Below are 23,000 nucleotides of genomic sequence, written 5' to 3' on the forward strand. Positions count from 1 at the left end.
GTGGTTAACGCTCTGGCTTCACACGGTGAGGGCCTGGGTTCGATTCCCAGCCAGAGTAGAAACATTGGACGTGTTTCTTTCCACCTGTTGTCTATGTTCCCCATCAGTAAAATGGGTACCTGGGTGTTAGTCGACTGGTGTGGGTCGCATCCTGGGACACTGACCTAAGGAGGCCTGGTCACAGACCGGGCCGCGGGGGCGTTGACCCCCGGAACTCTCTCCAGATAAACTCTCCAGATTCCCACACAAGTCACGCTCTTAAAATCTATTTTGCCCACGTTAACGAGTATATACGAATTTGTTAGGTAAGACACATATGCAACAGTTAGGTATCTTTATTGTGAAACGTTTCGCCTACACAGTAGGCTTCTTCAGTCAAGTACAGAAAAGTTGATAGAAGCAGAAGATACTTGAAGACGATGTAATCAGTCCATCACCCTTAATTTAAAAACGAAAATTCACAATACCGTGGCTGAAACGATACACCAAAAAATAAGAACTTAATAAAAGGAACCCCACGACGGCGTTTCGACCCATCCTGGAGCATTGTTAAGTCTTGATAAAGATTCCGATATGTTGCATAAGTGTCTCAATCTTCAACTTGTCGGTTTTCAAAACCACTTATCAAACAGATGGAAAAATAAAATACAAATGCGGTATAATGTGACTTTTTATTGACTACGTTTCGCCCACACAGTGGACTTTATCAAATCACGAACAGATCTACCAAGACTCTCCACACTATATATGTTCATGTACTCTTTACCCAGGTAAATCTGTTTGAATTGATAAAGCCCACTGTGTGGGCGAAACGTTGTCGATAAAGGATCACATTTCGTTTCAACAAGAGATACCCAACTGTTGCACGCGTGTGTTATCAGTAATGAGGTGGTACCAGCAGTATTGATGGTAACCCAACAATGGCCCAGGATGGACAGAAATGTCGTTACAAGGTTTCTTACCTTGGTGAATTCCTAAATTAAGTTCAGCTAGGCGTGCGAATAAGACATTCGGGTGTTGCGCGACTTACTCATCAAGATACCTGGAGTTTACCTGGAGAGAGTTCCGGGGGTCAACGCCCCCACGGCCCGGTCTGTGACCAGGCCTCCTGGTGGATCAGAGCCTGATCAACCAGGCTGTTGCTGCTGGCTGCACGCAAACCAACGTACGAGCCACAGCCCGGCTGATCAGGAACTGACTTTAGGTGCTTGTCCAGTGCCAGCTTGAAGACTGCCAGGGGTCTGTTGGTAATCCCCCTTATGTGTGCTGGGAGGCAGTTGAACAGTCTCGGGCCCCTGACACTTGTTAGGTAAGACACATATGCAACAGTTAGACATCTTTATTCCGAAACGTTTCGCCTACACAGTAGGCTTCTTCAGTCGAATACAGAAAGTAGGCAGGAGCAGTATTCGACTGAAGAAGCCTACTGTGTAGGCGAAACGTTTCGGAATAAAGATGTCTAACTGTTGCATATGTGTCTTACCTAACAACCTGTCGGTATTGTATACCATTTTGATGTTCACCCTGACACTTATTGTATGGTCTCTTAACGTGCTAGTGACACCCCTGCTTTTCATTGGGGGGATGGTGCATCGTCTGCCAAGTCTTTTGCTTTCGTAGTGAGTGATTTTCGTGTGCAAGTTCGGTACTAGTCCCTCTAGGATTTTCCAGGTGTATATAATCATGTATCTCTCCCTCCTGCGTTCCAGGGAATACAGGTTTAGGAACCTCAAGCGCTCCCAGTAATTGAGGTGTTTTATCTCCGTTATGCGCGCCGTGAAAGTTCTCTGTACATTTTCTAGGTCGGCAATTTCACCTGCCTTGAAAGGTGCTGTTAGTGTGCAGCAATATTCCAGCCTAGATAGAACAAGTGACCTGAAGAGTGTCATCATGGGCTTGGCCTCCCTAGTTTTGAAGGTTCTCATTATCCATCCTGTCATTTTTCTAGCAGATGCGAGTGATACAATGTTATGGTCCTTGAAGGTGAGATCCTCCGACATGATCACTCCCAGGTCTTTGACGTTGGTGTTTCGCTCTATTTTGTGGCCAGAATTTGTTTTGTACTCTGATGAAGATTTAATTTCCTCGTGTTTACCATATCTGAGTAATTGAAATTTCTCATCGTTGAACTTCATATTGTTTTCTGCAGCCCACTGAAAGATTTGGTTGATGTCCGCCTGGAGCCTTGCAGTGTCTACAATGGAAGACACTGTCATGCAGAGAAACTGAACACTGCAGGAGGCCTACTGGCTCACTCTATTCAAGTTACTCAATACCCTAGTCAGGTGAATATAATGATATGACGAATTAAACACATGCAACATCTGGGTATCTTTTTGCACATAAGAAAGAAGGAACACTGCAGCAGGCCTACCGGCCAATACGAGGCAGGTCCAAGTCTCCCACCGGCTTAAGCTAATGTCCCAACCTAGTCAGGTCAGGTCACATTCACTTAAGGAACACAACAACTGACCAAGTAGCATGTACCTACTACATTGAACATTAAAATGGTATAAAATACCGACAGGTTGTTAGGTAAGACACATATGCAACAGTTAGGTATCTTTATTTCGAAACGTTTCGCCTACACAGTAGGCTTCTTCAGTCGAGTACAGAAAAGTTGACAGACTATGGAACAATACTCTTCTCCAGACTGAGGGACTGACCACCTCAAAACTTTAAGGGTGATGGACTGATTACATCGTCTTCAAGTATCTTCTGCTTCTATCAACTTTTCTGTACTCAACTGAAGAAGCCTACTGTGTAGGCGAAACGTTTCGAAATAAAGATACCTAACTGTTGCATATGTGTCTTACCTAACAACCTACTTCATTATCTGGTCGGTACTGAATACCACTAAGATACAATTATGGTATACAATAGCAACAAGTATATAAGACTATTCTCACGGAATATACTCATATTTTGTCGGTACTATAGTAATCATATAATACTTTAACATACTGTTGCTAGGAACGTTTCGCCCTGGAAGCTTTCTCAATGAGAAAGTTGGTAGAATTACCGACAATATGTAAAGTAAAAGGACACAAGTGCAACTAATGTGACATTTATTGTGGCAACGTTTCGCTCTCCAGGAGCTTTATCAAGCCATTACCATTGGCTTGCTAAAGCTCCTGGAGAGCGAAACGTGAGCCAAAAGTTGTCTAACAAAATATTTGTATTAGGCTTTAGATACAAAATATTTTATACAGTGGTATGGAGGTTACACAGATGTTACATGAACATAAAAACGTACGTTATGTAGATGTAACCTCGGATAACGCAACAGTTAGAGAACATTTCTTCACGTGTCCAATACCTTATATACGACTGCAGGACATTTCGCCCTGGTATTTATTTGCAAGTGGATCAGCCTGGTAAAAAATGGTCAGGCGCCAGACAAGCCTAGCCTAGGGCCGGGCTGATAGCGTTGGATAAATTCCCAAGTCCATCAAAGGTAAAGACATGACAAAACAATGACACAGAAACAAATCCAGCAAATATCCATACCAAATTTATCCTAACCTATCATAACCTAACTCGCATCCGCATTTATCATAATTTAACTTAGCCTATAAAACCTAACTAGAATGCGTACCTAACGTAATTTAACCTAGCCTAACATAACCCCAAAGTCACTTAGACTTTCTAGGAGTTATCCTAGGTAATTTACACTATGTATGATAATTGTACCTATGTGCACCTGTGCCTAAGTAAACTTACTTAACCTAACTTTATGTCAACACGCTTTCTAATGTACACGCGCATCGTCTTTCGTATCTGAGACTCGATGAAACTCACTGCGCGGGCGAAACGTTGTCAAAAGAATCTCATACGTATTTGTGCCTGTTTTCCACAAACTAACTTAACCTAACATAGCCTAACTAGAGCATCCGTTCCTAACTTAACCTAGCCTAATATATATATATATATATATATATATATATATATATATATATATATATATATATATATATATATATATATATATATATATCCAATATCCGTACCTAACTTCACTTAAGGTAGCCTAACATAACCACAATAGTGTACAATACCCACAAGCAAAACGTGCAACAGCTGGGTATCATTAATGAAGAAACGTTTTGTCTGCTCAACAGGCTTCGATCGAGAAAAACCTAACCAGCATCCAAAAACGGCTGAAACGTCTCTCCAAAAAAATCCGGTGGTATACATGCATAGATTCCTGTCAAGATTTCAACACCAGGATATCAGGAAAACATTTCGCTCATTGGGAAGTTCGACGCTCTAAGCAGATTGACAAAGTTGGCAGTGCGAAACGTTTCAGTAATATCCAAGTGATGTACTCGCCTTATTTACACACTTTCGGTATACACAAATACAGTTAGATTATCATACATAGCAGTATATGTGTAAAAATACCTGGGATAACCAAGTCAGAATGACTTATTTCCTTTGGGGTCCTAACTTATACTTACGTTTTAAATGAGCGAAACATTGTCAGAATATGACTGGTAAATAGCTAGCTTTTGTTCCCACTGTAACTATCACAGAGAACAGTGTAACAGCACACTGCTGTTACCACTGTGTAACTATCACAGAATGGTGTAACAGCACACTGCTGTTACCACTGTGTAACTATCACAGAGAACGGTGTAACAGCACACTGCTGTTACCACTGTGTAACTATCACAGAATGGTGTAACAGCACACTGCTGTTACCACTGTGTAACTATCACAGAATGGTGTAACAGCACACTGCTGTTACCACTGTGTAACTATCACAGAATGGTGTAACAGCACACTGCTGTTACCGCTGTGTAACTATCACAGAGAACGGTGTAACAGCACACTGCTGTTACCACTGTGTAACTATCACAGAGAACGGTGTAACAGCACACTGCTGTTACCACTGTGTAACTATCACAGAATGGTGTAACAGCACACTGCTGTTACCACTGTGTAACTATCACAGAATGGTGTAACAGCACACTGCTGTTACCACTGTGTGACTATCACAGAGAACGGTGTAACAGCACACTGCTGTTACCACTGTGTAACTATCACAGAGAACGGTGTAGCAGCACAATGCTGTTACCACTGTGTAACTATCACAGAGAACGGTGTAGCAGCACAATGCTGTTACCACTGTGTAACTATCACAGAGAACGGTGTAGCAGCACACTGCTGTTACCACTGTGTAACTATCACAGAACATTGTAACAGCACACTGCTGTTACCACTGTGTAACTATCAGAGAGAACAGTGTAACAGCACACTGCTGTTACCACTGTGTAACTATCACAGAGAACAGTGTAACAGCACACTGCTGTTACCACTGTGTAACCATCACAGAACAGTGTAACAGCACACTGCTGTTACCAGTGTTAACTATCACAGAGAAAAGTGTAAAAGTACACTGCTGTTACCACTGTGTAACTATCAGAGAGAACAGTGTAACAGCACACTGCTGTTACCAGTGTTAACTATCACAGAGAAAAGTGTAAAAGTACACTGCTGTTACCACTGTGTAACTATCAGAGAGAACAGTGTAACAGCACACTGCTGTTACCACTGTGTAACTATCACAGAACAGTGTAACAGTACACTGCTGTTACCACTGTATAACTATCACAGAGAACAGTGTAACAGCACACTGCTGTTACCACTGTGTAACTATCACAGAGAGCAGTGTAACAGCACACTGCTGTTACCACTGTGTAACTATCAGAGAGCAGTGTACAGCACACTGCTGTTACCACTGTGTAACTATCACAGAGAGCAGTGTAACAGCACACTGCTGTTACCACTGTGTAACTATCACAGAGAACAGTGTAACAGCACACTGCTGTTACCACTGTGTAACTATCACAGAGAACAGTGTAACAGCACACTGCTGTTACCACTGTGTAACTATCACAGAGAACAGTGTAACAGCACACTGCTGTTACCACTGTAACTATCACAGAGAACAGTGTAACAGCACACTGCTGTTACCACTGTGTAACTATCACAGAGAACAGTGTAACAGCACACTGCTGTTACCACTGTGTAACTATCACAGAAAACAGTGTAACAGCACACTGCTGTTACCACTGTGTAACTATCACAGAGAACAGTGTAACAGCACACTGCTGTTACCACTGTGTAACTATCACAGAGAACAGTGTAACAGCACACTGCTGTTACCACTGTGTAACTATCACAGAAAACAGTGTAACAGCACACTGCTGTTACCACTGTATAACTTTCACAGAGAACAGTGTAACAGCACACTGATGACGTATCAAATTTTCCTGGACAAAAATAGCGTGCAGTGAGACAATAGGCCGACTCCTCCCAGCGCACACAGCCTCATAGGCCTACTGCACCACCCACCCACACCCTTCAAGGGAGTTGGCCGGATGGCCGCTGACCGCTGCGTGATCCAAGGCATGGGAGCTACCTTACCTTGGCTCCAACGTTATTACCCACCATTCCTAAGGAGCTATATGACCCTTACGGATTTATTGAGTCCAAAATGAGATTTATGGTCCAGTCTGAATAATCTTTAAGACATATTCACGGAGAAGCGTTAAAACCGTAAGGGATATACAATGCCTGGGGTAATGGGTTATTAGGTTTGATCAAAGGGCGGGTAGCTTGAACTCCTTGGATCAAGAGCACTTCACCAAAATTAAGGCATCCCTTTGATTATATATATATATATATATATATATATATATATATATATATATATATATATATATATATATATATATATATATATATATATATATAATGCACACTAAATTTATTTTCACAAAAATTTTGAAAATATAAAGAATGTTAGATCTCACCGTTGGTGGTCCTTGTTGGTTAAGACACAACGTTCACCAGCACATTGTCACAACACGTTATCTGAGAGCGCAAGGTAGTATTGTCACTTCACACCATCACTTAAAGGCAATGCTACAAGGAGCAGCCACGACCCTCACTCCTCGGTGTCCACATGGTAAGTGAAGCCTCAGCGCCGACTGTCCCGCACCCACAATGCACATCTTGCCAGATACTTCCACTCACACAACTTCTACCTTTAATTATTCGTTCTTTTTGTACTTCACATTTCTAAATCAATACAGATTCATCGACTTTCTTTCCCGTTTAATAGTTTTCTTGATATATGTTTAATTATCAGTGGTAGAAGTCACAAATATATTTGTTACACTATGAAGGGATGTGGTCTAGGGGGGGGTAAGTTTGTCACGTTTAGGCACCGTTAAATCTCCACCCCCACGATTTCCAGGTCCGACAATTAAGCGCTCACATCAGATACTTATTTCCACTTAATTGTTCTTATAAACGCTGAATGCCATTTCACTCTCAGTATATATCCACATTATTTATGTATAATGTAAAAACAATAGGTTTCAACATGCACATATCCGCCATTTTGGCAAAATTTGAGAAAATTAAGCTTGTGTGAGAGAGTCGATGTGGTGCACTGATGGTTACCTCGGGTAAATAAGGGAGTAATACTTGTAGTTAATACTGGCAGGTGTGGCAAGCGCATGTGTGTGTTCCTACCTTAAGTGGAGGTGATCATCCTGAGCATGGTACACTTCCCCTGCCCTCGCCATATACAATTCTAGCGCACACTCACATCTCTGTCGGGCCGCCACCCACTGCCACCCGCCCGCCATACATGGCAACTCTACACTCTTATCTTATTATTCCCTCCTGTGCTCTTCCACTCCACTGCTGACCTTAATTATCATCTTTCTGTTATTCTATGTTATTTATTTCCAGGTTTTTCGGCAAATATAATCGAGAAACTAGTTTAAAAACAAATAAAATATAATTTTAAATATGGAAGGCTATGCTACCCGCAGCAACAACTACCATAAACCGTCATCCAACTTAATTATTTTTACAGATATAATCAAGATTTAATATTAATATTTAATATTTGAGTATGGTAATACTTAGATTATTTGGTTGTTTAATATTTATTGGTGGAAGTAAAACAGTTTCGCCAAGAGAAAGGAAATAAAATAACAATTAATATATCATTGGTATCTTAACGACTATACAGAAAACGAAATTCAATGCATTTTCGACTGGTGACATTTAATACTTCAATCTATGCTCTTCATGCCTTAATTTAATTCTTTTAATGCTAAGAAATCAATTTTAATTTTAAGAGAACATTAAATCTTTTATGCACACTTTATTTTATTAAGTAAAATCTTAAAAAAACAAATAATTTTCTCCGAAATCTCGCTGAATGGATGCGTGGAACATTATTGGAACATAGGGAAGTAAGGAAGTAGAAAAAGAGAAGAAAGAGGCAGGATGCTCCAGCTTTTCTCTCGTCTATCTGTCCCTGTGGAAGACGAGGAAAGCGAACAAGAAAGAAGGTGAGTGGGACAGACTCGGAAAATTAAGTGATTTTATTTGTGTTCGCCATGACGTAGTAGTGAAATCAATGCAAAATTCCTCAGAGCATCAGAAGGTAAGTGAAAGAAGCCGTTGTGCGCAGCAACAGACGAGAAATAGGGAGAAAATCGAAACTAGATCAGGGGACGGAGGAGGGAGGCGAGAGAAATGGAGGAAGAGAACGCCGATAAATGGAGGGCTGGAAGGGGTCGGTGCGTAAATGGCTAGATATTCAGAAATTAGACATTTCGTGACACCATATAGCGCAAGGTCTTTGTGGAATACCACATAAATATTTATGTTTAACTCCATCCTTGTCAATATTTGTAAATTATGAGATGCCCAACTTTATGGAAAATATTTAATCAGACCTGCAACAAATTTAATTTTTTTAGGGTTATGTTCATTAGTATTGTCAGTTGGAAGTATATGGTTGTGATTGTAGGTAAATTGACTTAGTGGGTTGGTAAACAGGACACCGGCCAATGTGCAGACACCTGTTGTAGGTTAGTCGCGAAAATATGTACCCCGCCAATGTTTTCTTAGGTGCTCCCTGAAGAGTTACCTTACTTAGGTTATGATATTTTTATTTTACTGGCGTCATTGGCACTCCAGAGCACCTATGTGGAGTGAGAGGGATGCTGGGATGAGAGGGGAGGTGTAGGGGGAAGATGAGAGGGTTAAAGAAGAGGTAAAGGTGTTGAGTAAGGTTAGTGTGTGTTGGCAACAGTCAAGTACTCTGTCTGGTGAATCAAAACTTGAGGTGTTGTGGCTAGTGTAGTTCACCCCAACCACATTCCCCGCCCCCCTACACTTCCACCTTCGTCCCTACCTGCATTCCCATACGTTTATCCCCCTCTGATGTGTGCTGCACTAGATATCAAGGCTGGTTTAGGAGTTAGGACAGCAACACTACCCTACACCCCCACTCCAGTACACTCAACCATACCTGTGTAACCTCGATATTAAGTCTATATTATTGGGAAGGTCATATCAACATTCCACCTCGCCTCTTTCCCACTACGTTCCAGTGCATTGATCTCCCCATACATGTGCTACACCAAATATTGGTCGTAATTTAGGAGGCAAGACATCAACCCCACCTAACTCCCGACTCCACTGCACTCAACCATACCTGTGTAACCTCGATATTACGTCTACAATATTATATTAGGCCAATAACACTCCCCTACACCACTACAGTACCATACAACAACGTCCCCCATACCTGTATCACACTCCATATTTACTCAAAATATACAACGCAAGACCCCAACAATCGTACCCTGAATCACAAACCATGGTAACATTCCCATAACTGTAAATAATGTTAGAGAATTTGTGTTTACACGTCTTCTTAGTGGCTATGCTGTGATGTATGTTCCTAGTAATGATTGTTATTGTCACAGTGAGATTAAATCTCACGAAATGCACAGCTGGCTTGATAGACGGAGCTGTGGTGACTGAAACACGACTAACATACAGATGAGTTGACCTTCAGGGAGGGAAGGAAGAGGCTTCGATAGCATTGCTGCTACCGTCTTCTGTCTTTGGATCAAACCTGATTATTTCACATGCCACCCAGGCGTTGCATGACCCCTGTGGGTTTAGCATTACCCCAGGATTATAACAAATAGGTTGACGTAAGTGCCGTGTAAATACCGATACCATTTCTTGATATGAAAGTCCCATGGCAGGTATGCGAGACCCACGTACAGTTATTTGGAACCTTTATTGACGTTTCGTTCACACAGTGGGCGAAACGTTGCCAATAACCATCCTTGTTAGTTTGCCACCAAGAGGCCTTGTTTTTACATAACTTTGACGGGTTGAGAGAGTTTCCTTAACATTTCTGACCTGCTTTTGGGAATTAACTACCACCTCTACTATTATCAATTAAATTTAAAACAGTGTAGCAGAGCAAGTGAAGAATTAAAGTCACAGTACCGTGGCAGGAACAATTTAGAAATTACCGATATTTCCGAGAGAAAACTTCAGACCACAGTTCACTCCTTATATCAGTGGTAGACTATACCGACATGTTAATAAAATATACGGTTTATAACACTGAGAAGACGTTTCGTCCACTAGGGACAATCAACTGGTCTCGCTGGGTGAAACGTCTCAATAAATTGCCATAAACCGCTTATGTCATTAACAAACGTTTCGCTCTGTCCTTGACCATTATCAAGTCATAAATGGCTCTGAGCAATACATAGGTGGCCAGATATCAGATGTAAATAAGCCATTGATGACAGCCAGTGTAAGCAGATGCCAGCAGTATGATGACAGCTGGTAATTACGCTAACTAGGTGCTGACAGCCAGCATTTAAGCTGAGTAGGTGGCTCGTGGCTCAAGGATGTTTCCAGGGGTCAACGCCCCCGCGGCACGGTTGAAGACCAGACCTCCAGGTGGATCAAGGTCTGATCGACAAGGCTGTTACTACTGGCAGCACGCAGTCCAACTTGCGAATGACAACCTGGCTGATAAGGAACTGACTTGAGGAACTTATCAAGTTATGTGCTGAAGACAGTCAAAGGATGTGTTAGTAATCCCTCTTGTGTATAATGGGAAGATGTTGAGGAGTCCTGGGCCCCTTACACATAATGTGTTAACTCTTAAGTACTCAAGGCTTCTTTGCTTTTCATTGGGATTAGTATGTACAGGTTGTCGAGCCTCTTGTTTCCCTAGGCAGTGATTTCTCTGTGCAGATTTAGGACCAATCCTCCTGGTATATTCCAGGTTTAAATTATAATGTATCTTTATCGTCTTCGTCATAAGGCAAACAGGTCAAGATACTTTTCACACATCAGTTTTACAGGCAAAAAGTTACCTTCAGCGCATTTCAGAGCCTTGTCTTCTAAGTATACTACTCCAAACCATACCACGGGCGGGGTTAGAACCCCCGATCAGAGTCTCAAAACTCCAGACCGTCGCGATAGCCACTGGACCAGCTAACCACAATAAGATTCATCCAGCTAGGTATATTTATAGACCATAGGAAGGTTAACATAAGCACCACTGTGACCACAAATGCAGTGGCTAACGCGACGGTCTGGAGTTTTGAGACTGATCGCGGGTTCTAACCCCGCCTGTGGTATGGTTTGCAATCGTGTCATACGATTTCGTGAGTCACATATTACTACATCCCTGCAGGATGCCACCCACAACAGTCAACTAACACTCAGGTACCTACTTACTGCCAGGTGAACAGGGATAGCATATATAAGGTACTAAAAGCGTTCCCAGTAATTTCGGTGCCCGACAACTAATACGTACAATGAAGATTCTCTGTACATTATCTTACAATAAATTTGCAATTTCGAGTTCTTTAAAAGTGGTTGTTAGTGTACAGCAGTATTCTAACGTAGAACAAGTGAATAAAAGAGTAGAACTATCATTGGCTTGGCATCTCTCTATTTTGAGGGTTCTCGTTATCCATCCTATCACAACTGAAGAATCCGGGTTCGAACCCGGGATGAGTGGAAACTTTGGGCATGTTTCATTGCACCTGTTCACCCAGCAGAAAGTAGGCACCTGGTTGTTAGCTGACTGGAGTCCGGCCTTGGACCAGGCTTGTCTGGTGCTTGCCTGATCGACCAGGCTGTTACTGTTGGCCCACATATCCACCACAGCTTGGCGGACCTTACCTTTGATACACATTTGAAAGGTTTCGAGAGTTTTCCTACTAAAGCCCCCCCCCCCCAGCCCTGGACCAAGCTTGCGTGATCGACCAGGTTGTTGACGCTGGCGGTTTGCTGACCCACCGGCACTTTGTGAAGATGCTTGGCGAGTTTCCTCTTGAATACTTGTACGCTTGTCAGGGCAGTGTTTATTACTATGTTAAGTATAATGTAACTTCCAACAGAGCTTTACCTCTTGCGAATTATCATCATTATTATTATTATTATTATAATCAAGGGGAAGCGCTAAACCCGGAGGATTTACAGCGCCTGGGGGGCTGGATGTGGAAGGCATTCAGGCTTAATTCGGGGAACTGGAGCACAGATCCAATTCCCTAAATCAAGAGCCCCTCACCAACATCAAGGAACCTTCCCTGAGGGGATACCTCTTGGGAATCTTAAGATAAATTAGGAATAATAATTACTACCAGTACATGTACAAGGTATACAGACCATAGTTGACATCACTGACATACTACTATATAGAAAACCCTTTGTTATACTGAGCATTTCCCGCAAATTAGGTCAAGTTTGTCCCCAGGATGCCACCCACACTAGTCGACTAACACCCAGGTACCCATTTTACTGATGGGTGAACATTGGACATCAGGTGCCTTAAGGAAACACATCCTAATGTTTCCACCCGTACCGGGGATCGACCCCCGACCTCAGCTTGTGATCCGAGTGCGCTACTAATCGAGCTATGGGACACTAAAGCCGTTGTAAACATCTTCGTTTCAGTGCAAATATTTTAACACATCCAAACTTTTCGGTATATCACACACCATCATCAGTGATAAAACACTGATAGCAGTTATTTTAATGAGTTAAGTTGCTATTGTATGAGCTATTGAAAGTAAGACTAGCTTGATGTGTAGGTTGATAGTATACTGTCAGTAAGACTAGCGTGGTGTGTAGGTTGATAGTATACTGTCAGTAAGACTAGCGTGGTGTGTAGGTTGATAGTATACTGTCAGTAAGACTAGCGTGGTGTGTAGGTTGATAGTATACTGTCAGTAAGACTAGCGTGGTGTGTAGGTTGATAGTATACTGTCAGTAAGACTAGCGTGGTGTGTAGGTTGATAGTATACTGTCAGTAAGACTAGCGTGGTGTGTAGGTTGATAGTATACTGTCAGTAAGACTAGCGTGGTGTGTAGGTTGATAGTATACTGTCAGTAAGACTAGCGTGGTGTGTAGGTTGATAGTATACTGTCAGTAAGGTTAGCGTGGTGTGTAGGTTGATAGTATACTGTCAGTAAGGTTAGCGTGGTGTGTAGGTTGATAGTATACTGTCAGTAAGACTGGCGTGGTGTGTAGGTTGATAGTATACTGTCAGTAAGACTAGCGTGGTGTGTAGGTTGATAGTATACTGTCAGTAAGACTGGCGTGGTGTGTAGGTTGATAGTATACTGTCAGTAAGACTAGCGTGGTGTGTAGGTTGATAGTATACTGTCAGTAAGACTAGCGTGGTGTGTAGGTTGATAGTATACTGTCAGTAAGACTAGCGTGGTGTGTAGGTTGATAGTATACTGTCAGTAAGACTAGCGTGGTGTGTAGGTTGATAGTATACTGTCAGTAAGGTTAGCGTGGTGTGTAGGTTGATAGTATACTGTCAGTAAGACTAGCGTGGTGTGTAGGTTGATAGTATACTGTCAGTAAGACTAGCGTGGTGTGTAGGTTGATAGTATACTGTCAGTAAGACTGGCGTGGTGTGTAGGTTGATAGTATACTGTCAGTAAGACTGGCGTGGTGTGTAGGTTGATAGTATACTGTCAGTAAGGTTAGCGTGGTGTGTAGGTTGATAGTATACTGTCAGTAAGACTGGCGTGGTGTGTAGGTTGATAGTATACTGTCAGTAAGGTTAGCGTGGTGTGTAGGTTGATAGTATACTGTCAGTAAGACTGGCGTGGTGTGTAGGTTGATAGTATACTGTCAGTAAGACTAGCGTGGTGTGTAGGTTGATAGTATACTGTCAGTAAGGTTAGCGTGGTGTGTAGGTTGATAGTATACTGTCAGTAAGACTAGCGTGGTGTGTAGGTTGATAGTATACTGTCAGTAAGACTAGCGTGGTGTGTAGGTTGATAGTATACTGTCAGTAAGACTGGCGTGGTGTGTAGGTTGATAGTATACTGTCAGTAAGACTAGCGTGGTGTGTAGGTTGATAGTATACTGTCAGTAAGGTTAGCGTGGTGTGTAGGTTGATAGTATACTGTCAGTAAGACTAGCGTGGTGTGTAGGTTGATAGTATACTGTCAGTAAGACTAGCGTGGTGTGTAGGTTGATAGTATACTGTCAGTAAGACTAGCGTGGTGTGTAGGTTGATAGTATACTGTCAGTAAGACTAGCGTGGTGTGTAGGTTGATAGTATACTGTCAGTAAGACTAGCGTGGTGTGTAGGTTGATAGTATACTGTCAGTAAGACTAGCTTGATGTGTAGGTTGATAGTATACTGTCAGTAAGACTAGCGTGGTGTGTAGGTTGATAGTATACTGTCAGTAAGACTAGCGTGGTGTGTAGGTTGATAGTATACTGTCAGTAAGACTGGCGTGGTGTGTAGGTTGATAGTATACTGTCAGTAAGACTAGCGTGGTGTGTAGGTTGATAGTATACTGTCAGTAAGACTAGCTTGATGTGTAGGTTGATAGTATACTGTCAGTAAGACTGGCGTGGTGTGTAGGTTGATAGTATACTGTCAGTAAGACTAGCGTGGTGTGTAGGTTGATAGTATACTGTCAGTAAGACTGGCGTGGTGTGTAGGTTGATAGTATACTGTCAGTAAGACTAGCGTGGTGTGTAGGTTGATAGTATACTGTCAGTAAGACTAGCGTGGTGTGTAGGTTGATAGTATACTGTCAGTAAGACTAGCTTGGTGTGTAGGTTGATAGTATACTGTCAGTAAGACTAGCGTGGTGTGTAGGTTGATAGCATACTGTCAGTAAGACTAGCGTGGTGTGTAGGTTGATAGTATACTGTCAGTAAGACTAGCGTGGTGTGTAGGTTGATAGTATACTGTCAGTAAGACTAGCGTGGTGTGTAGGTTGATAGTATACTGTCAGTAAGACTAGCTTGATGTGTAGGTTGATAGTATACTGTCAGTAAGACTAGCGTGGTGTGTAGGTTGATAGTATACTGTCAGTAAGACTAGCGTGATGTGTAGGTTGATAGTATACTGTCAGTAAGACTAGCGTGGTGTGTAGGTTGATAGTATACTGTCAGTAAGACTAGCGTGGTGTGTAGGTTGATAGTATACTGTCAGTAAGACTAGCTTGATGTGTAGGTTGATAGTATACTGTCAGTAAGACTAGCTTGATGTGTAGGTTGATAGTATACTGTCAGTAAGACTAGCGTGGTGTGTAGGTTGATAGTATACTGTCAGTAAGACTAGCGTGGTGTGTAGGTTGATAGTATACTGTCAGTAAGACTAGCGTGGTGTGTAGGTTGATAGTATACTGTCAGTAAGACTAGCGTGGTGTGTAGGTTGATAGTATACTGTCAGTAAGACTAGCGTGGTGTGTAGGTTGATAGTATACTGTCAGTAAGACTAGCGTGGTGTGTAGGTTGATAGTATACTGTCAGTAAGACTAGCGTGGTGTGTAGGTTGATAGTATACTGTCAGTAAGACTAGCGTGGTGTGTAGGTTGATAGTATACTGTCAGTAAGACTAGCGTGGTGTGTAGGTTGATAGTATACTGTCAGTAAGACTAGCGTTGTGTGTAGGTTGATAGTATACTGTCAGTAAGACTAGCGTGGTGTGTAGGTTGATAGTATACTGTCAGTAAGACTAGCGTGGTGTGTAGGTTGATAGTATACTGTCAGTAAGACTAGCGTGGTGTGTAGGTTGATAGTATACTGTCAGTAAGACTAGCTTGATGTGTAGGTTGATAGTATACTGTCAGTAAGACTAGCGTGGTGTGTAGGTTGATAGTATACTGTCAGTAAGACTAGCGTGGTGTGTAGGTTGATAGTATACTGTCAGTAAGACTAGCGTGGTGTGTAGGTTGATAGTATACTGTCAGTAAGACTAGCGTGGTGTGTAGGTTGATAGTATACTGTCAGTAAGACTAGCGTAGTGTGTAGGTTGATAGTATACTGTCAGTAAGACTAGCGTGGTGTGTAGGTTGATAGTATACTGTCAGTAAGACTAGCGTGGTGTGTAGGTTGATAGTATACTGTCAGTAAGACTAGCGTGGTGTGTAGGTTGATAGTATACTGTCAGTAAGACTAGCGTGGTGTGTAGGTTGATAGTATACTGTCAGTAAGACTAGCGTGGTGTGTAGGTTGATAGTATACTGTCAGTAAGACTAGCGTGGTGTGTAGGTTGATAGTATACTGTCAGTAAGACTAGCGTGATGTGTAGGTTGATAGTATACTGTCAGTAAGACTAGCGTGGTGTGTAGGTTGATAGTATACTGTCAGTAAGACTAGCGTGGTGTGTAGGTTGATAGCATACTGTCAGTAAGACTAGCGTGGTGTGTAGGTTGATAGTATACTGTCAGTAAGACTAGCGTGGTGTGTAGGTTGATAGTATACTGTCAGTAAGACTAGCGTGGTGTGTAGGTTGATAGCATACTGTCAGTAAGACTAGCGTGGTGTGTAGGTTGATAGTATACTGTCAGTAAGACTAGCGTGGTGTGTAGGTTGATAGTATACTGTCAGTAAGACTAGCGTGGTGTGTAGGTTGATAGTATACTGTCAGTAAGACTAGCGTGGTGTGTAGGTTGATAGTATACTGTCAGTAAGACTAGCGTGGTGTGTAGGTTGATAGTATACTGTCAGTAAGACTAGCGTGGTGTGTAGGTTGATAGTATACTGTCAGTAAGACTAGCGTGGTGTGTAGGTTGATAGTATACTGTCAGTAAGACTAGCGTGGTGTGTAGGTTGATAGTATACTGTCAGTAAGACTAGCGTGGTGTGTAGGTTGATAGTATACTGTCAGTAAGACTAGCGTGGTGTGTAGGTTGATAGTATACTGTCAGTAAGACTAGCGTGGTGTGTAGGTTGATAGTATACTGTCAGTAAGACTAGCGTGGTGTGTAGGTTGATAGTATACTGTCAGTAAGACTAGCGTGGTGTGTAGGTTGATAGTATACTGTCAGTAAGACTAGCGTGGTGTGTAGGTTGATAGTATACTGTCAGTAAGACTAGCGTGGTGTGTAGGTTGATAGTATACTGTCAGTAAGACTAGCGTGGTGTGTAGGTTGATAGTATACTGTCAGTAAGACTAGCGTGGTGTGTAGGTTGATAGTATACTGTCAGTAAGACTAGCGTGGTGTGTAGGTTGATAGTATACTGTCAGTAAGACTAGCGTGGTGTGTAGGTTGATAGTATACTGTCAGTAAGACTAGCGTGGTGTGTAGGTTGATAGTATACTGTCAGTAAGACTAGCGTGGTGTGTAGGTTGATAGTATACTGTCAGTAAGACTAGCGTGGTGTGTAGGTTGATAGTATACTGTCAGTAAGACTAGCGTGGTGTGTAGGTTGATAGTATACTGTCAGTAAGACTAGCGTGGTGTGTAGGTTGATAGTATACTGTCAGTAAGACTAGCGTGGTGTGTAGGTTGATAGTATACTGTCAGTAAGACTAGCGTGGTGTGTAGGTTGATAGTATACTGTCAGTAAGACTAGCGTGGTGTGTAGGTTGATAGTATACTGTCAGTAAGACTAGCGTGGTGTGTAGGTTGATAGTATACTGTCAGTAAGACTAGCGTGGTGTGTAGGTTGATAGTATACTGTCAGTAAGACTAGCGTGGTGTGTAGGTTGATAGTATACTGTCAGTAAGACTAGCGTGGTGTGTAGGTTGATAGTATACTGTCAGTAAGACTAGCGTGGTGTGTAGGTTGATAGTATACTGTCAGTAAGACTAGCGTGGTGTGTAGGTTGATAGTATACTGTCAGTAAGACTAGCGTGGTGTGTAGGTTGATAGTATACTGTCAGTAAGACTAGCGTGGTGTGTAGGTTGATAGTATACTGTCAGTAAGACTAGCGTGGTGTGTAGGTTGATAGTATACTGTCAGTAAGACTAGCGTGGTGTGTAGGTTGATAGTATACTGTCAGTAAGACTAGCGTGGTGTGTAGGTTGATAGTATACTGTCAGTAAGACTAGCGTGGTGTGTAGGTTGATAGTATACTGTCAGTAAGACTAGCGTGGTGTGTAGGTTGATAGTATACTGTCAGTAAGACTAGCGTGGTGTGTAGGTTGATAGTATACTGTCAGTAAGACTAGCGTGGTGTGTAGGTTGATAGTATACTGTCAGTAAGACTAGCGTGGTGTGTAGGTTGATAGTATACTGTCAGTAAGACTAGCGTGGTGTGTAGGTTGATAGTATACTGTCAGTAAGACTAGCGTGGTGTGTAGGTTGATAGTATACTGTCAGTAAGACTAGCGTGTGTAGGTTGATAGTATACTGTCAGTAAGACTAGCGTGGTGTGTAGGTTGATAGTATACTGTCAGTAAGACTAGCGTGATGTGTAGGTTGATAGTATACTGTCAGTAAGACTAGCGTGGTGTGTAGGTTGATAGTATACTGTCAGTAAGACTAGCGTGGTGTGTAGGTTGATAGTATACTGTCAGTAAGACTAGCGTGGTGTGTAGGTTGATAGTATACTGTCAGTAAGACTAGCGTGATGTGTAGGTTGATAGTATACTGTCAGTAAGACTAGCGTGGTGTGTAGGTTGATAGTATACTGTCAGTAAGACTAGCGTGGTGTGTAGGTTGATAGTATACTGTCAGTAAGACTAGCGTGATGTGTAGGTTGATAGTATACTGTCAGTAAGACTAGCGTGGTGTGTAGGTTGATAGTATACTGTCAGTAAGACTAGCGTGGTGTGTAGGTTGATAGTATACTGTCAGTAAGACTAGCGTGATGTGTAGGTTGATAGCTGTATCGTGGACATTAAGACTTGGCTAACGCCACACTGTTACAAAAGAGGTAAATAATACCCACAACTGTATATATGATACACGTATGAAACATTAGGTAACTTTATTAAGGGAAACGTTTCGCCCAACACTACATTATGTATGGTATTATATACCATATATAATGTTGATGAGTAAGCCGTGTGCAACTTTATTGATGTCTCAGTCAAGCCACCTAATGTTGCACAATGTGTCTGCAACATTATTGATGTCTCAGTAAAGATGTTGCACAATGTGTCTGCAACATTATTGATGTCTCAGTAAAGATAATGTTGAACATGTGTCTGCAACATTACTGATGTCTCAGTAAAGATAATGTTGAACATGTGTCTGCAACATTACTGACATCTCAGTAAAGATAATGTTGAACATGTGTCTGCAACATTATTGATGTCTCAGTAAAGATAATGTTGAACATGTGTCTGCAACATTATTGATGTCTCAGTAAAGGTAATGTTGCACAATGTGTCTGCAACATTATTGATGTCTCAGTAAAGGTAATGTTGCACAATGTGTCTGCAACATTATTGATGTCTCAGTAAAGATAATGTTGAACATGTGTCTGCAACATTATTGATGTCTCAGTAAAGATAATGTTGAACATGTGTCTGCAACATTATTGATGTCTCAGTAAAGGTAATGTTGCACAATGTGTCTGCAACATTATTGATGTCTCAGTAAAGGTAATGTTGCACAATGTGTCTTGCTCAACTCATTGCACTGATAGAGTCCACAGAGGGCGAAATGTTTCCACAGTAAATTTCATAACATTGCATGACACGCTTAGCAACGTTTCTTAACCTTTCCGGACACCACCGGAGAGGGAGGGGGGCGCCGACCCCAAGGGAATCTTTAAAGGGGAGCGCCATGATGCTGGCTGGCGAGGGACTTTTAATCCACGGAACAGGAGCTGTCCTATTGGATCGAAGCTGGTTATCTCTTGATCCTCATGTGGTGTTGATGATCATGATTCTTGATCATGATGATTCTTGATGGTCATGATGATTCTTGATGGTCATGATGATTCTTGATGGTCATGATGATTCTTGATGGTCATGATGATTCTTGATGGTCATGATGATTCTTGATGGTCATGATGATTCTTGATGGTCATGATGATTCTTGATGGTCATTATGAATCTTGATGGTCATGATGATTCTTGATGGTCATGATTCTTGATGGTCATGATGATTCTTGATGGTCATGATGATTCTTGATGGTCATGATGAATCTTGATGGTCATGATGATTCTTGATGGTCATGATGAATCTTGATGGTCATGATGATTCTTGATGGTCATGATGATTCTTGATGGTCATGATGATTCTTGATGGTCATGATGATTCTTGATGGTCATGATGATTCTTGATGGTCATGATGATTCTTGATGGTCATGATGATTCTTGATGGTCATGATGATTCTTGATGGTCATGATGATTCTTGATGGTCATGATGAATCTTGATGGTCATGATGATTCTTGATGGTCATGATGATTCTTGATGGTCATGATGATTCTTGATGGTCATGATGAATCTTGATGGTCATGATGATTCTTGATGGTCATGATGATTCTTGATGGTCATGATGATTCTTGATGGTCATGATGATTCTTGATGGTCATGATGATTCTTGATGGTCATGATGAATCTTGATGGTCATGATGATTCTTGATGGTCATGATGATTCTTGATGGTCATGATGAATCTTGATTAATCTTGATGGTCATGATGATTCTTGATGGTCATGATGAATCTTGATGGTCATGATGAATCTTGATGGTCATGATGAATCTTGATGGTCATGATGAATCTTGGTCATGATGATTCTTGATGGTCATGATGAATCTTGATGGTCATGATGAATCTTGATGGTCATGATGAATCTTGATGGTCATGATGATTCTTGATGGTCATGATGAATCTTGATGGTCATGATTCTTGATGGTCATGATGAATCTTGATGGTCATGATGAAGGTCATGATGAATCTTGATGAGTATTAATGATTCATTAATAATACTCATTAATTTGTTGATTAGTGTATTTATGAATTTTGTTGACGAGTCGCTTTATGTCATGATTAGCGTCATAATGAGTGATGAATCATGATGACTGTCATACTGAGTGATGAGTCATGATGAGTGTCATACTGAGTGATGAGTCATGATGAGTGTCATACTGAGTGATGAGTCATGATGAGTGTCATACTGAGTGATGAGTCATGATGAGTGTCATACTGAGTGATGAGTCATGATGAGTGTCATACTGAGTGATGAGTCATGATGAGTGTCATACTGAGTGATGAGTCATGATGAGTGTCATACTGAGTGATGAGTCATGATGAGTGTCATACTGAGTGATGAGTCATGATGAGTGTCATACTGAGTGATGAGTCATGATGAGTGTCATACTGAGTGATGAGTCATGATGAGTGTCATACTGAGTGATGAGTCATGATGAGTGTCATACTGAGTGATGAGTCATGATGAGTGTCATACTGAGTGATGAGTCATGATGAGTGTCATACTGAGTGATGAGTCATGATGAGTGTCATACTGAGTGATGAGTCATGATGAGTGTCATACTGAGTGATGAGTCATGATGAGTGTCATACTGAGTGATGAGTCATGATGAGTGTCATACTGAGTGATGAGTCATGATGAGTGTCATACTGAGTGATGAGTCATGATGAGTGTCATACTGAGTGATGAGTCATGATGACTGTCATACTGAGTGATGAGTCATGATGAGTGTCATACTGAGTGATGAGTCATGTTGAGTGTCATACTGAGTGATGTCATACTGAGTGATGAGTCATGATGAGTGTCATACTGAGTGATGAGTCATGATGAGTGTCATACTGAGTGATGAGTCATGATGAGTGTCATACTGAGTGATGAGTCATGATGAGTGTCATACTGAGTGATGAGTCATGATGAGTGTCATACTGAGTGATGAGTCATGATAAGTGTCATACAAGGTAATAACTGGAAGCTGATCAAAGTAATTTTTACTTGACGATTGAAAAAAAAACTTGTAAGCTGGGCTATACCTTCCTCTTAAACACGACACCTCGTAACTCAGAACGTTCCTCTCACAAGCGAGAGGACCTGGGTTAAATCCCGGGCATGGTTAATCTGTTGTGGATGATGTACCAACGTGGAGGGTGTTCCGGGGGGCAACGCCCCCGCGGTAATCAAGGAGAGGCTCTAAATACTTGATTTAAATAAGCCACGATGACTGGGTTGTCCCGAGTTATTAACCTTCCCAAATTAACCTTTTTTTTTTTTAGCCCTAAGAGGTTATCTTTGGGTTATTAATTCTCTGTTGTTAACACACCGGCCGTTTCCCACTGGTAGAGTGAACTCTCTTAAAAGGAAACAGTCAACGACAAGAATAACTAGAACTTTCAAAACAAGGGATACCAAGCCAGTGATGACGCACTTCAGGTTATCCGATCTCTTTAGTCTGCGAGGCAGACGAAATTGTTGACCTGGAAAATGTACAAAGAACCTTCATAACTCAATCTCAGTCAAGCACCTAAATTACTGGAAGTACTTTAAAAGTCCTTAGAATTGTACTCTTTGGATCTTAGGCGAGAAAGATACATCGTAATCCACACCTGGGAGATACTTAAGAGGTATCGGTGTCAAAAGAACAAAAAGTCATGATACTGTGACTGGAACAATACACAACCGGCACATAGGCGAGAGAAGCTTACCACGACGTTTCGGTCCGACTTTGACCATTCACAAAGTCACACTGGTCCAAGTCGAACCGAAAAGTCGTCCTGAGGTTCTATGTGCGGGTTATACGTATATTGTTACCAAACCTGCACACCGAACTTATGAACACAAGACAGTACAGGATACCTCCAGTGACAAGCAGAGGAGCGATGAGTACACTAAGAGAACTCAAATGTGAGGGAAGCACGACTCTGTTACAAAAAGAGAAGTTGTGTGTCTGGCAGAACAGAAACGAGTGGAGAACTC

At 41.7% G+C, this 23,000-nt stretch overlaps 2 protein-coding genes across 8 annotated transcripts in view; one reads left to right on the forward strand and one right to left on the reverse strand.

The window, feature by feature from the left end:
* The window catches only part of LOC128703231 (longitudinals lacking protein, isoforms A/B/D/L-like), a 158,553-nt gene extending 150,945 nt beyond the window's left edge, over positions 1 to 7,608 (reverse strand). For 3 of the 4 annotated variants that reach the window (XM_070103313.1, XM_070103310.1, XM_070103314.1), the window contains exon 1: positions 7,549 to 7,608. In XM_070103313.1, coding sequence (XP_069959414.1) covers positions 7,549 to 7,601 — 53 coding nt within the window. In that variant the 5' untranslated portion in view covers positions 7,602 to 7,608. The other variant, XM_070103311.1, reaches the window with a different exon arrangement.
* A 668-nt stretch (positions 7,609 to 8,276) lies between these two features.
* Positions 8,277 to 23,000, forward strand: part of LOC128703294 (protein bric-a-brac 1) — a 379,783-nt gene continuing 365,059 nt past the window's right edge. For 3 of the 4 annotated variants that reach the window (XM_070103315.1, XM_070103318.1, XM_070103319.1), the window contains exon 1: positions 8,330 to 8,476. In XM_070103315.1, coding sequence (XP_069959416.1) covers positions 8,450 to 8,476 — 27 coding nt within the window. In that variant the 5' untranslated portion in view covers positions 8,330 to 8,449. Of the gene's footprint in view, positions 8,477 to 23,000 lie in introns of all 4 variants that reach the window. The other variant, XM_070103316.1, reaches the window with a different exon arrangement.

Source organism: Cherax quadricarinatus, chromosome 85 (assembly GCF_038502225.1).
Source record: "Cherax quadricarinatus isolate ZL_2023a chromosome 85, ASM3850222v1, whole genome shotgun sequence".
NCBI lineage: Eukaryota > Metazoa > Arthropoda > Malacostraca > Decapoda > Parastacidae > Cherax > Cherax quadricarinatus.